Here is a 15,010-nt window from a genome sequence, read left to right on the forward strand (position 1 = left end):
ACATGAAGACGCATGGCGGGGACTGGACAGTGGCTGGGCTGGGCGGTGGCAGAGGCGACGTGAGTGTCAGCAGTTGTAGAGCCGGGGTCCCGTGCCTGTTCTCTTTCTCCCCCTCCGCAGTTTGAGAGGCTGGCACAGGGGGGTGGCACGGGGGGCCCGGGGGCGGCGGCGGCAGGAGCATCGGCGATAGAAGCGGTGACTGCGCATGCGTGGATGACGTCAGCGCCGCAGGGCTGCATGGGGGAGTGGTGGGCGGCAGCGCGAATTTCGGATCGGCGCGCGCCGCACCGCACAGAACGGTGTCGCTGGACGGCGGCGGGGCCGGGGCCCGCGGCCCCACGGACGCCGGGAAGGCGGAGCCCGCGGGGCACCAAGGCAGCGCGGGCAGCACGGAGGGGGTGTAGGGGAGCTGAGCTGCAGGAACCGCGATGCCGAGGGCGGGCGGGGTGGCGCAGCCAGGAACCACGGTGTCGGCGGGGGAAGGCGGGACCGCGGGTATCGCGCCGCCGGGGATCGGCGGAGCCGCAGCGGCGCCGGGGCCCATAGCCGCGGGGACGGTGGAACGGGGCGGGACCGCAGCATCGGTGGAAGCTGGGACGGCAGGAGGGGGGCAAAAGCGGGGGGGCGGTGGGACGGGGAAGGCGGGGGGAGGGGTGGGAACGGAGCGTGCCGGAACTGGGGTAGGGGGAACGGTGGTCGGGGGGCGGGGGCACACAGGTCTGAGCGGCCAGGAAGGGAGGGGGGCCGGCGGGGACCGAGGGTACGGGGGCCGCATGGTCGGGGGGAGGGGGCACACAGGTCTGAGCGGGCAGGAAGGGAGGGGGGCCGGCGGGGAGAGAGGGTACGGGGGCCGCGTGGTCGGGGGGAGGAGTAGGAGAGACGGAGGTCACGGGGTACGGGGGGCTGGTCGCGCCTTGTGTATTCGCAGCACACATTTCTACCAGTGCTCTGCAGGCTGGGAGGAGTTTAGCGGCTGCCATATCTCGGCGGGAAATGTTATTGAAAAGCTTATTACCAACTGTGTCCCAGAAATCTCTGGTAAAAAAATCTGAGTGTTTTGCGTTTGGGAAATTAACTAGAGTCCAGGTTAGGAGGGTTTTTAGTTCTCGTTTAGGCAAATTACTTTGGCTGGCTTTCAGTAAGAATTTTAGTTGCTTATACAGCTTTTTGTCTGGGGTTGAACAGTTCTGACCCATGATAGACTGGTTTGTGACTCACCTCTTATTTAAATGATGTTGGCTCGTCTCTCAGAGCTCGGGCGATGGGTGCTAGCCAGGCACCTCCCATCCGTTCTCGGGTGTCACTTAGTAATACTCGCACATAATCACGCTGCCGAGTCGTCTAAAAGCTACGTTTGGACACTGCAGCGGAAAAACTTTTAGAGAGATCAGGGTGCAGATGCTGTGGCAGCGTTTTCCCCTCGCTCGACCACGTAGAGGCTTTCCCCGCCCAGCCCAGGTGGGACGTCGCCTTGCAACGCCCCCCTGAGCTCCACGGGGGCTCCACGGAAACCAGGGGTTCAGACGCTGCTTGGCAAGCTTCACCCCGAATAAACCACGCAGGGGGGGTGTCCCGTGTAGCACAGAAGAGACGTGGCTTCGCCACACCTCTCAGTGCCACAGGGCCCTGCGGAAACCAGGGGTGCAGACGCTGCTCGGCGACGTCCACCCCGAAAAACCCACGCAGGGGGGGTGTCCCGTGTAGCACAGGAGAGGCGTGGCTTTCCCACCCTCTCTCGTGTCACAGGGCCCTGCGGAAACCAGGGGTTCAAACGCTGCTCTGCAACGTGCACCCCGAAAAACCCACGCAGGGGGGGTATCCCGTGTAGCACAGAAGAGATGTGGCTTCGCCACACTTCTCAGTGCCACAGGGCCCTGCGGAAACCAGGGGTGCAGAGGTCGCTTGGGTTGCTCAGCACCATACAGGATTCTGTGCCACAGCTCCCAGGTCCTGTTGTGCCACTCATGCCCATGATGGTCTCCTGCTTTATGTATGCAGCAAATCTTGTAAGATTTCCTGTCTTTTTTCTCTTCCTTCTCTCCATGCACAGTCCATGAACAGCCACCTCTCTGCCTGCTGCTCCGTATGGAATTTTTACAGGTGCAATGTACATTTTGACAAGGATTGTGAAGGCCCGAGGGCAACAGAGATATTAATTGCACACTGAATATTCCACTCATTACTAGGACAAAGCTTCCCATTAAATAATTCACAAGTGGAAGACATGCTGAGGAAACTACCTCTCCAGAATAGTGTCCAGGCTCCCATGAGCTGAAGGAGAGTTGCAAACAAGCAACAGGCAAACGGTTTGACATAGTTTTATTTTCTCCCAGTACCACTATGATCTATAAGCCATAACAGGCAGATCTTTCCAAAGAAGCTATAAGAACTCGTTAATATTCATGCTTTTAAATAACGAGGCAGCAACGGCTCAGCAGCGATTATACCCAGTAAATTTTGATGCACTCAGCTCACATCCCTAGAGGCTCCAGCTCTGTCAGCTGGGATGCTAGGTGAAGGACAAGATGCTCTGCTCCTCTCGTCTTGCTCTGGCTTGTCTCCCACCAATCCAGCCGCTGCTGTTTTCCATCAGTCTGCATCTCTCAGCTAGTGGCTGTGCTCTAGGTAAAACCCCACTGCTGTGTTTACCCATGTAAGCCAATCCTCGAAATCTGGCACCAGGCAGCATTCAACATGAACCTGCAGTTAATTACACCTTCTTGCTAAAATAATTGAGTAGCCTACATTCTGATTGCAGTAATTGCATCCTAATGAACTTACGTGTCAGCTTGTTGCACACAACTTTGGTGCTCCATAATACATATAAACATATAAAAATATATATAAATACCAAGTTAAGTTCATAGTTCAATCTCGAGGCACCTGAGGCACAAGGAGTCCAGAACCAACCTCCTAAATGGAGAAGGCTGGACTTGATGTTCTTGGAGGTCTTTTCCAAATTTAATGATTCTATGATTCTATTCTATAGTCACTCCAGGAGCTCAGCTGGGGGACGGCTCTATTCCAGACCTTGTCAGGTCCCGAGGGTGCTCAGCACCATCCCAGGGGTGCAGGATGAATGCCGAGGGTGCTCAGCACCATCCCGAAGGCGCTCAGCACCATCCCGAGGGTGCAGGATGAGTGCCGAGGGTGCTCAGCACCATCCCGAGAGTGCTCAGCACCATCCCGAGGTACCTCTTCTACCTCACCACTCCCTCTTCAGAGCCCCAAAAAAGGGATGGGTTATCAGGAAAAAAGGGGTTTAAGCTGAGGGAAAAAGCTTCCTTTTCCACAATTGCCTGTGTTCAAATTGAAGAGGAATCCACTTTCCCTACAATTTTAATAGTCTCAATGGGAGGTAACTGTGCTTTTTCTGTGCTGTTAGAGGTATCAACTGACAGAGACTGTCCATTTTCTATTTTTTCCCACTTTAAGTGGAACGGGAAAGCATGGATGATGCTTCCTTATGGATCTGAATTAAGGGGAAAATGCCCCCTTTTCCATCACCAGAGAGATTTAAAGTGAGGAAAACCACTCTTTTCCCCAATATCTGAGGGGTTTAAATTAAAGGGGAGAAGCCATTTATTTACCACTGTATTTGTTTAAATGGAGTTAGCTGTCCCGTTTGCTCATTTTAAGCGTTGCCTTTTCCAGCATTTCAAGGGTTTAAAGCTGCATTTCAGGGCACTTCTACCCACACCCTGGCACCAAATATCTCCAATGGGAGCGAGGCCAGCAGGTATGTAATGGTAATACCACCTGGGAGTCCATTCTTTTTCTTATTTTCATTTAGAATGTAGACAGCCCTGATTAAAGGTCCCTATGAGACACCATTCAAATCAATACTATTCTTCTCCACCCTAATTAATCACAGGTGGAGTGCTACTTAGTAATCACTGAAAAATAATTATGGAAGTCCATAAATTATCCAACTTAGCTGGCAACACTGCTGAAACACAAAGTTTTTCTTCTTACCTTTTTTTTGTTCCTTTGCTCCATTGTCCTGAGTAATTGCAGCAGAAAAGAAAACATTGTTTTTTTCCCAAAGAGTTTTCTTCTACGCAGAGCTCCTTACCTCAAATTTAACTCAGAGGAGCCAAACAGCTACGGTCCCTCTGAGGGCTTTTATACCCGGTGGGATTTGCCGCCTCCCCTTTCCCAGGCATCGTGGGAAAAAAGAGGCGGGCCCAATTAGGGGTATATTAACCCCAGGCTGTGCTAAGGGGCATTATTCCTTCCAGGGGAATCAGCAGGGGTAAAGAGCTCCTCTCTCATTTCAGTGAAGAGGCTCTTTCAATTTGCTTCAGCCTGCTAAGAGCAGGCATCTTTTTGGGCATTTGAAGCAGCAGAAGTTTTGAAAACACCTCAAAGAAAACAATATTGAATACAGGGAGTATTTAAGTTCATGGTTTTGTGTTGGGGGTTCAGGGGCAATAAGATGCTTTTATAATGACTCGTCTTCTTGGCTTTTTTTTTTTTTTTTTTTAGGAGAATTTCCAGAAGTTCTAGGTCACATCAAGTGCGATACTTCAGATTCTCTCAGCAGATTCATCGTAACACAAAAAGGAACCGCCCCCGCAGCAGCTTTCCTTAGCAGCGGATCGTCCCCTCGCACAGATTCACTTCAGAGAGATAAGACGAGGGCTGTGGTCACAGAGAGGATAAAAACAGGGCGGCGGGGTAGGATTCACACCGGTTAGGGGTTTTGAGTCAGCTATGCGGGGGGGAAGTTTTGAGAAACGGCCTCTGGGGCCACAGTGCGGGAAAGGCTCACTTTAGCTAACAATGTTGAGGGGGGCAGGGCAGAGCAGTCCCAGGGTGTGTTGTCACTTGTCTCTTGTGCTTTCTGTATCTTCTGTACATCTCATGTAACATATCTCTTGTCTTAGCCCTCCCAGGAGCTTATAAGAAACCCCAGCTCCTTCCGTTCATCTCCCATCTTTGCATTCCTCGGCCCGGCACCGGCGAAGCTTCTATGCGGGAGTTCGGACAGGCGTCAGAATCGCATCTGTCTTTAGAAGCGTGTGATCGGATGTTTTTTTAGGTCTCGTTCTCAGCTGTGTCAACAGCTATATGCAGCAGTGTTTCTTTACAGTGGATAAGGACTTGTGCCGATTCAAAGGCAGGCAGAGGCTTCCAGCCACAGGATTCTCGGGCATCCGTCTCTGCGGTTCCTGGAAAATAGTTGTTCCGTTAGCATCTTTTCCCTCCGGGGTCATCTGATCCCGGCAGGCTCGCCTCGGGTCCCTCCTCGGTCATCTCGTTCAGCATTCTCTCGGTCCTCGTGAGGACTTTCTTCTCTCAGAGAGTTTTCTCTCCCTGTCACGTCCCCTCGTGTCACGGGTGTCTGGGGGTATTTGGTCCGGAGCTGCTCTGCCCTGGCGCCCAGCCCGGTTGTAGGTGTTTAAGGACAAGTCCCGGGCACTTGTAATTGGAGATTTGTAATACGGGCTGTAGTTGGAGTCTAGCTGGTATTCTTATGTTGGCAGCAGGTGTCTGGAGCTGTGAAGTTACCCTGCAGCACTTTGACTTTTTTCCTAACTTTCTTTCAGATTCAGACAGATTGACCTCCTGGCAGAACACCTGTCCCAGATGAGGGGGTCCCCTGAGAAGGTCGGTCACGGTTTTACTTTGCAGCGGGGCTGGAACCGGTCACTGTGTTACAGCTCTGCTCTTTGTATTTATTTCTAGGAAGTAAAGCTGGAAAGCAGCGGGGAAGGCGAAGCAGGTGGGAGGTGAGCCTCGGTTGGTGGAGAGAAGCTGTTGTTCTTGCTGGGGTCGCAGTTTCTGGTGCAACTCCAAGCATCCCTGCTTGTTGGTGTGTTTTAGGCTGCCTCCTGATGCTGTGCTGAGGCCCCCTCACTGACCTGCCAAGAGACCCGGTTTGCTTCTCTGGTGAGCCCCAGCAAATATTACCGGAGTCCGTGACGAAGCCTCGACCTCGTCCACGTGTCGGTGCGGTCCTGGTACCCTTTAGGCGTGGCCGAGGAGTCGCGGCAAGTCGGGGGCTTTGGAAGGAGCGGCGAGGGCGCGCTCAACTTTCAGCGACGCTACATCGCCTGCTCTCCGTTTATCCTAGGCGTACCCTGCGACGATGGCATCCGCCTAGGAGCGTGGCTGAAGCGTGCGGCCGGAGGACCCGGGAGTTCCTAAGAGCTGGTGAGTAGGAGTCTCTTAGGTGAATATGCCTCTAAGATTGTGCACTTATATTTGGTTTTCTTTATCATAGGTGATGATACTTGTCTGAGACAACAGCCCGGTGAGAGAAGAACTTCCCAGACAGCGAGGTGGCTTTGTTTGGCTCCTGACCGGCCTCTCGCCGTGACTCACATCTTCAGCCCTCTGAGAGATAAGTGGAGTCCACAGAGGGGATCAAAGCAGGGCGGCGGTCGGGACTGAGATCGGTTTGGGTTTTTGAGTGAGCTTTGGGGATGGGGAGGTTCTGGAAATGACCCCATAGGCCCCAGTGAGGGAAAGCCTCACTTTGGCTAACAATGCTGAGGCAGGCAGGGCAGAGCAGTCCCAGGGTGTGTTGTCACTTGTCTCTCGTGCCTTCTGTGTCTTATGTGCATCTCGTGTAATGTGTCTCTTGCCTTAGTCCTCCCAGGGGTATATGAGAAACCCCGGGGTCCTTCCGTTCATCTCCCATCTTTGCGTTCCTCGGCCCGGCGCCGGCGAAGCTTCGATGCGGGAGGTCGGACAGGCGTCAGAATTGCATCTGTCTTTAGAAGCATGTGATCGGATGTTTTCTTAGGTCTCGTTCTCAGCTGTGTCAACAGCTATATGCAGCAGTGTTTCTTTACAGTGGATAAGGACTTGTGCCGATTCAAAGGCAGGCAGAGGCTTCTAGCCACAGGATTCTCGGGCATCCGTCTTTGCGGTTCTTGGAAAATAGTTGTTCCATTAGCATCTTTTTCCTCCGGGGTCACCGGAGCTCGGCAGGCTCGCCTCGGGTCCCTCCTCGGTCATCTCGTTCAGCATTCTCTCGGTCCTCATGAGGACTTTCTTGTCTCAGAGAGTTTTCTCTCCTTGTCATGTCCCCTTGTCTCACATGTCATGGGTGTCTGGTGGTATTTGGTCCGGAGCTGCTCTGCCCTGGCGCCCAGCCCGGTTGTAGGTGTTTAAGGACAAGTCCCGGGCACTTGTAATTGGAGATTTGTAATATGGGCTGTAGTTGGAGTCTAGCTGGTATTCTTATGTTGGCAGCAGGTGTCTGGAGCTGTGAAGTTACCCTGCAGCACTTTGACTTTTTTCCTAACTTTCTTTCAGATTCAGATAGATTGACCTCCTGGCAGAACACCTGTCCCAGATGAGGGGGTCCCCCTGAGAAGGTCAGTCACGGTTTTACTTTGCAGCGGGGCTGGAACTGGTCACTGTGTTACAGCTCTGCTCTTTGTCTTTATTTCTAGGAAGTAAAGCCGGATAGCAGCGGGGAAGGCGAAGCAGGTGGAAGGTGAGCCTCGGTTGGTGGAGAGAAGCAGTTGTTCTTGCTGGGGTCTCAGTTTCTGCTATAAGTTTAATCCCTTGGGTTTTTTTTATTTTAGGTGGTCTACTTGCAAGATATCCCAGCCCAGGATGCTGGAGGACAGGTGGGTGCAAGCTCTGTGTGTGTTTTGGTGTTTATGTCCTTGGTTTGCTGCTAATCTCTAGTTCTCTAAGATAGAAGGAAAGAACCACATCACAAATCCCACCTTGTGGATCCTGACACGAATCGGTGTCACGGACAGGATTCTGAGAGACAGAAGGGGTTGCAGGTTTATCGTGCAGTCATTATCAGGGGAAAGACGTTTCGCCTCAGCCGCCCCTAGCCTGCCACGTCGGTGAGCAGTGTCTAGAAAGCAAGGGAGGTGACTCAAATTTGTTAAAAACAGCACATGCCTCAGGGCAAAGCACCCCACACTCGTTTGAGGGCTCTGTCTTCAGAACTTTACAGGGGATCTTTGAGTACGATAAGTGGGACTGAGAGGTTTTTCTGTTTAAAGTCCCTGGTTTGCTGCTAATATTTAGTTCTCTAAGATAGAAGGAAAGAACCACATCACAAATCCCCCCTTGTGGATCCTGACACGAATCGGTGTCACGGACAGGATTCTGAGAGACAGAAGGGGTTGCAGGTTTATCGTGCAGTCATTATCAGGGGAAAGACGTTTCGCCTCAGCCGCCCCTAGCCTGCCACGCTGGTGAGCAGTGTCTAGAAAGCAAGGGAGGTGACTCGAATTTGTTAAAAACAGCACATGCCTCAGGGCAAAGCACCCCACACTCGTTTGAGGGCTCTGTCTTCAGAACTTTACAGGGGATCTTTGAGTACGAGAGGTGGGACTGAGAGGTTTTTCTGTTTAAAGTCCCTGGTTTGCTGCTAATATTTAGTTCTCTAAGATAGAAGGAAAGAACCACATCACAAATCCCCCCTTGTGGATCCTGACACGAATCGGTGTCACGGACAGGATTCTGAGAGACAGAAGGGGTTGCAGGTTTATCGTGCAGTCATTATCAGGGGAAAGACGTTTCGCCTCAGCCGCCCCTAGCCTGCCACGCTGGTGAGCAGTGTCTAGAAAGCAAGGGAGGTGACTCGAATTTGTTAAAAACAGCACATGCCTCAGGGCAAAGCACCCCACACTCGTTTGAGGGCTCTGTCTTCAGAACTTTACAGGGGATCTTTGAGTATGAGAGGTGGGACTGAGTGGTTTTTCTTCTGTTTCAGTCCCTGGTTGGCTGACAAGCTTTTGTAGTCCAAGATGGAATAAAGGAAGCACATTGGGAATTCCACCTTGTGCATTGTGACAGTAACTCAGTGCTTTTTTCTTTTCTGTCTTTGCAGGAGTTGGTGTTGCCCCGAGCACGGCAAGGAGCAGAGATGAGCAGGTGAGTTGGCATTTTGAAGTTAAGTTAGAGGACAGGGCTGTAGTGGGATGGGCCCCTCTGAAGCCAAGGGAGAGGGTTTCTTTGCAAGCTCGCCAGAGCTTTTGCCAGGCAGGGCAGTTCCAATCCATCTTCTCGTTGTCTCGTGTTTCATGTCATCGGCCATCTCAGCCTCTCGACGTCATCGTGGATTTTTTCGTCTGAGGAACCGGCCTTCGCATCCACAGCTATCGCCGCGTTCACCCGGCAGACATCGCCTGCGACTGCCTTGTACCGTGCCTGCCTCTGTAAAACTAACTGCATTGTGCCTGCCTCTGTAAAACTAACTGCATTGTGCCTGCCTCTGTAAAACTAACTGCATTGTGCCTGCCTCTGTAACTTAACTTAACTGCATTGTGCCTGCCTCTGTAACTTAACTTAACTGCATTGTGCCTGCCTCAGTAACTTAACTTAACTGCATTGTGCCTGCCTCTGTAACTTAACTGCATTGTGCCTGCCTCTGTAACTTAACTGCATTGTGCCTGCCTCTGTAACTTAACTGCATTGTGCCTGCCTCTGTAACTTAACTGCATTGTGCCTGCCTCTGTAACTTAACTGCATTGTGCCTGCCTCTGTAACTTAACTTAACTGCATTGTGCCTGCCTCAGTAACTTAACTTAACTGCATTGTGCCTGCCTCTGTAACTTAACTGCATTGTGCCTGCCTCTGTAACTTAACTGCATTGTGCCTGCCTCTGTAACTTAACTGCATTGTGCCTGCCTCTGTAACTTAACTGCATTGTGCCTGCCTCTGTAACTTAACTGCATTGTGCCTGCCTCTGTAACTTAACTGCACTGTGCCTGCCTCTGTAACTTAACTTAACTTTAACTGCACTGTGCCTGCCTCTGTAACTTAACTGCATTGTGCCTGCCTCTGTAACTTAACTGCATTGTGCCTGCCTCTGTAACTTAACTGCATTGTGCCTGCCTCTGTAACTTAACTGCACTGTGCCTGCCTCTGTAACTTAACTGCACTGTGCCTGCCTCTGTAACTTAACTGCACTGTGCCTGCCTCTGTAACTTAACTGCACTGTGCCTGCCTCTGTAACTTAACTGCACTGTGCCTGCCTCTGTAACTTAACTGCACTGTGCCTGCCTCTGTAACTTAACTGCACTGTGCCTGCCTCTGTAACTTAACTGCACTGTGCCTGCCTCTGTAACTTAACTGCACTGTGCCTGCCTCTGTAACTTAACTGCACTGTGCCTGCCTCTGTAACTTAACTGCACTGTGCCTGCCTCTGTAACTTAACTGCACTGTGCCTGCCTCTGTAACTTAACTGCACTGTGCCTGCCTCTGTAACTTAACTGCACTGTGCCTGCCTCTGTAACTTAACTGCACTGTGCCTGCCTCTGTAACTTAACTGCACTGTGCCTGCCTCTGTAACTTAACTGCACTGTGCCTGCCTCTGTAACTTAACTGCACTGTGCCTGCCTCTGTAACTTAACTGCACTGTGCCTGCCTCTGTAACTTAACTGCACTGTGCCTGCCTCTGTAACTTAACTGCACTGTGCCTGCCTCTGTAACTTAACTGCACTGTGCCTGCCTCTGTAACTTAACTGCACTGTGCCTGCCTCTGTAACTTAACTGCACTGTGCCTGCCTCTGTAACTTAACTGCACTGTGCCTGCCTCTGTAACTTAACTGCACTGTGCCTGCCTCTGTAACTTAACTGCACTGTGCCTGCCTCTGTAACTTAACTGCACTGTGCCTGCCTCTGTAACTTAACTGCACTGTGCCTGCCTCTGTAACTTAACTGCACTGTGCCTGCCTCTGTAACTTAACTGCACTGTGCCTGCCTCTGTAACTTAACTGCACTGTGCCTGCCTCTGTAACTTAACTGCACTGTGCCTGCCTCTGTAACTTAACTGCACTGTGCCTGCCTCTGTAACTTAACTGCACTGTGCCTGCCTCTGTAACTTAACTGCACTGTGCCTGCCTCTGTAACTTAACTGCACTGTGCCTGCCTCTGTAACTTAACTGCACTGTGCCTGCCTCTGTAACTTAACTGCACTGTGCCTGCCTCTGTAACTTAACTGCACTGTGCCTGCCTCTGTAACTTAACTGCACTGTGCCTGCCTCTGTAACTTAACTGCACTGTGCCTGCCTCTGTAACTTAACTGCACTGTGCCTGCCTCTGTAACTTAACTGCACTGTGCCTGCCTCTGTAACTTAACTGCACTGTGCCTGCCTCTGTAACTTAACTGCACTGTGCCTGCCTCTGTAACTTAACTGCACTGTGCCTGCCTCTGTAACTTAACTGCACTGTGCCTGCCTCTGTAACTTAACTTAACTTTAACTGCATTGGTTTGGAGCTGCCCTGCCCTGGCACATAGTTAGATTTAGGTGGAACAATTATAAAAGGTTACAGTTTCTCTTTTCTATGAGGTTTTGGTGTAAAAAATGTGTGGGCCTAGAGGGTGGCTGAGTCATAGCTACCATAGAATCCCTCACTGACCACCTTGTGTTGTTTTGCAGGTCTCTGATGACTATTTTCTGAGGATCTACCTTTTGATGTTGAGAAGCAGCAGTGAGAAGATATCTCAGGGCATTTTGTTCAGCAGAGTGTTTCAAATAAGGGTTGCGGTCACTATGCGAGTTAGTCTCCTGCTGCGTGTCAGAGTGTGGCTGTCTGTGAGAGTCGGTGGGTCAGGGTCTGCTTGTGTGCATGTGTGTCGAGTGGTTCTAACCTGGTATGTATGGCTTTTGCTTTTCAGGACTTGCAATTCACTTTTAAATTTAGAATAAAAAATCCCCAGCTGGGGGGGTTTTTTTTTTTTCCCTCCCAGCTGGGGTTTTTTTTCCTCGGTCCCGGCCGGTCTGCGAGGCGACAGTCATCGCCAAAGTTTGGGCACGGACTGGCCCCGGACCGAGGTTTTCGTCAGGCAGGCTGAGTTTGAGGCTCCCGGGAACCACGTTCTTGAGGACCACCGACAGCAGGATTATAACGGCGCGGTGGAGAGGAGAGTGAAGGTGAGTACGTGTGCGAGCTGAAGCCGGCTTCTGTGGCGAATGAGTATTGTGTTTTCTGTGTGCTCCTTGTGGTTTGGCATAGCAGTAATAATGAAACAGCATGTATTCACCTTTCCAGAACTGTAGAAATAGTTATATTCTGTTAATATGTATTTGGCTTGTATTGTTCTGTATTTGCATTTGCTGCTGTTTTGCTGTATTACTCTGTATGTGAATTAGGGATTTTTCAGTGTGTACATGGATTGTATTGTAATGCATTTGTCTCCAGTTTCTCTGTGTTTTGCTGTAGTGTAAATAAATTCATTAAATAAAGGTGAATAAACTTTCATCCCCCTGCCCCCCTACCACCACTCGCCCGTGGCTCTTGTGTTTTTGGTGTGGTGTAGTCATTATTTTCAATCTATTTCTTGCTTTTCAATCTCTTTCTAACTTTCTCTAAGTCTCTGTCACTGTTGCTCACTCTATTTTTCTGTTTCTTTTCTCTCCAACTCTGTTTCCTTTCCCTCTAGCTCTGAGTTAGACAGAAAGCAACTGGACTCGATTCCTTTCCACCGTAACTCCGAGTTACGGTGAACAGGGATTGTCTCCGTTTCCTTTCTCTCTGCCTCTGAGTTAGACAGAAAAGAAATAGAGTTGGTTTCTCTCCGCTGTCCCTCTGTTTCTTTTCACTTTGACTCTGTTTCCCTTTTCTCTGTACCTCTGACTTAGACTTGGACTTAGTTTCTTTGCACTCCCACTCTGTTTCCCTTTTCTCTGGGACTTGGACTTAGTTTCTTTTCACTTTGGCTCTGTTTCCCTTTTCTCTCTGACTCTGACTTGGACTTAGTTTCTTTTTGCTCCCCCTCTGTTTCCCTTTTCTCTCCGACTCTGCCTTGGACTTAGTTTCTTTTTGCTCCCCCTCTGTTTGCCTTTTCTCTCCGACTCTGCCTTGGACTTAGTTTCTTTTTGCTCCCCCTCTGTTTGCCTTTTCTCTCCGACTCTGACTTGGACTTAGTTTCTTTTTGCTCCCCCTCTGTTTGCCTTTTCTCTCCGACTCTGCCTTGGACTTAGTTTCTTTTTGCTCCCCCTCTGTTTGCCTTTTCTCTCCGACTCTGCCTTGGACTTAGTTTCTTTTTGCTCCCCCTCTGTTTGCCTTTTCTCTCCGACTCTGCCTTGGACTTAGTTTCTTTTTGCTCCCCCTCTGTTTGCCTTTTCTCTCCGACTCTGCCTTGGACTTAGTTTCTTTTTGCTCCCCCTCTGTTTGCCTTTTCTCTCCGACTCTGCCTTGGACTTAGTTTCTTTTTGCTCCCCCTCTGTTTGCCTTTTCTCTCCGACTCTGCCTTGGACTTAGTTTCTTTTTGCTCCCCCTCTGTTTGCCTTTTCTCTCCGACTCTGCCTTGGACTTAGTTTCTTTTTGCTCCCCCTCTGTTTGCCTTTTCTCTCCGACTCTGCCTTGGACTTAGTTTCTTTTTGCTCCCCCTCTGTTTGCCTTTTCTCTCCGACTCTGCCTTGGACTTAGTTTCTTTTTGCTCCCCCTCTGTTTGCCTTTTCTCTCCGACTCTGACTTTGTTTCTCTTCACTCTCTCTATTTTCTTTCCCTCAAACTTTAACTCATTTCTCTTCTCTCTAACTTCTTGTTTTGCTTTCTAGCTTAAACTTTAAACTTAGAAAAAGCAGCAGTAGAACCTTTTGTGCTCCCGGGGAGTAAAAAAACAACTTAAATAAAAATTATAAAGTACATACCACTTACTCCCCGGGAGCACGAAACCTTCTACTGCTGCACCAGATTTATTATTTTTATTCTTTTTCTTTATAGTATATATACTATATAGGGGGCCCCGCCCACTCCCACCTACAGTATACCTAGTCCCGACCCCTATCCAACCCTCACTCACTCCCACCACACCAGTGACCCTCCCCTAGCACTGACCCAAGCCCTTCACCCACCCCTCCTGCACCTCCCCTACCCCCACCCTAACCCTAGCACCCACTCCCCCTATCCACCCCCCCATCCCCAAGCACCCACCCCCCTATGCACCCACCCAGCCCCTACCACACACCCATCCCCAAGCACCCACCCCTATACACACCCCTCCATCCCATACCGCCACCCCTCAAGCACACCCCAGCCCCAAACACAGCCTCCCACCCCAGCACCCCCACTCCCAACACACCAGCAACAACGGGAGCCCCCCCAATCAACACAACACCCACCAAAACACCACCCCTCAGCCCCACCAGAGCCCCCGAGCTGCCCATCACGCCACACCACCCCCCGGCGCCGCTCCACCCCTCAGGACCGCCCCAGGACCGTCGATCACGCCACCCCACCCCCGGCACCGCCCCCCGGGACCGCCTCCACGCCGTCTGTCACGCGGCCCCGCCCCGCGGCCCCGCCCCCGGCACCACCCCCGCGCCGTCCGTCACGCGGCCCCGCCCCTCGAGACCGCCCCGCGCGTGTCAGTCACCGAGCCCCGCCCCCCGGCCCCGCCCCCGAGCCGCCCGTCACGCCTCCCCGCCCCCCGGCCCCGCCCCCGATCCGCCCGTCATGCCGCCCCGCCCCTCGAGACCGCCCCGCGGCGGTCCGTCACGCCGCCCCGCCCCCTGGCAGCGCCTCCCACCTGTCCGTCACGGTGCCCCGCCTCGATGACATCAGACGGCCGCCATTTTATGAAAATATCAACATTAACATTTTTAATAAAATACATAAAGAAACACGACGAAACGACACGGTAACACAAGCACCACGCCCCGCACGCACGCCGCCGACCCCGCCACGCCAAAAAACCGGTCCCGAAACCCCGCAAAAAGTCCCGATCACCGTCGCCCCCCCAAGCCCCGCGCCGCCGCGGGAGCGCCCCGCGCCGATCCGGAACGACCCTCTGGCGCGCGCCAGCGCGCCGGAGGGTCGTTCCGAGTCGGCGCGGGGCGCTCCCGCGGCGGCGCGGCGCCGGTAAAACTCCCGGCACGGGCGGCGCCATCTTGACCGGAAGTGCGTCACCGGCACCCCGGCAACCGCCCGGAACTGCCCTCCTCCCCGACCCGCCCAGCGGTACCGCCCCCGAGCCGTCCGTCACGCCGCCCCGCCCCCCGGCACCGCCCCCCCGCCTGCCCGTCAAGGCGCTCCGCCCCGATGACATCACACGGCCGCCATTTTTGTAAAAAAA

At 52.2% G+C, this 15,010-nt stretch overlaps 1 protein-coding gene across 4 annotated transcripts; it reads left to right on the forward strand.

Annotated features, from left to right (window-relative positions):
* The first annotated feature begins 1,354 nt into the window (after positions 1-1,354).
* On the forward strand, positions 1,355-10,244 carry LOC111945791 (uncharacterized). 4 transcript variants are annotated; one of them, XM_086863441.1, is made up of 13 exons: positions 2,542-2,625; positions 2,990-3,191; positions 3,655-3,739; positions 4,489-4,519; positions 5,553-5,613; positions 5,692-5,735; positions 5,830-5,895; positions 6,080-6,159; positions 6,230-7,331; positions 7,410-7,453; positions 7,545-7,589; positions 8,816-8,859; positions 9,028-10,244. In XM_086863441.1, exons 2-7 carry the CDS (start codon positions 3,138-3,140, stop codon positions 5,864-5,866), a joined length of 312 nt encoding a protein of 103 aa, XP_086719567.1. In that variant the 5' UTR covers positions 2,542-2,625; positions 2,990-3,137; the 3' UTR covers positions 5,867-5,895; positions 6,080-6,159; positions 6,230-7,331; positions 7,410-7,453; positions 7,545-7,589; positions 8,816-8,859; positions 9,028-10,244. The 4 variants fall into 4 exon arrangements, 1 of the variants encoding a protein (XP_086719567.1); XR_015279342.1 differs by lacking the exons at positions 2,542-2,625; positions 2,990-3,191 and adding an exon at positions 1,355-2,306 and having other exon boundaries at positions 4,890-5,613; XR_015279344.1 differs by lacking the exons at positions 2,542-2,625; positions 2,990-3,191; positions 3,655-3,739 and adding an exon at positions 4,239-4,255 and having other exon boundaries at positions 4,489-4,680.
* The last annotated feature ends 4,766 nt before the right edge of the window (positions 10,245-15,010 follow it).

Source organism: Cyanistes caeruleus, chromosome 26, assembly GCF_971803275.1.
Source record: "Cyanistes caeruleus chromosome 26, bCyaCae1.hap1.1, whole genome shotgun sequence".
In the NCBI taxonomy this organism is placed as follows: domain Eukaryota; kingdom Metazoa; phylum Chordata; class Aves; order Passeriformes; family Paridae; genus Cyanistes; species Cyanistes caeruleus.

Coding starts and splice junctions, on each gene's coding strand:
- LOC111945791 (XM_086863441.1), top strand. CDS start 3,138: ATGAGTGCCGAGGGTGCTCAGCACCATCCCGAGAGTGCTCAGCACCAT. Junction 3,192..3,654: donor GTGCTCAGCACCATCCCGAG/GTACCTCTTCTA, acceptor TGCCTTTTCCAG/CATTTCAAGGGTTTAAAGCT. Junction 5,614..5,691: donor TGAGGGGGTCCCCTGAGAAG/GTCGGTCACGGT, acceptor ATTTATTTCTAG/GAAGTAAAGCTGGAAAGCAG.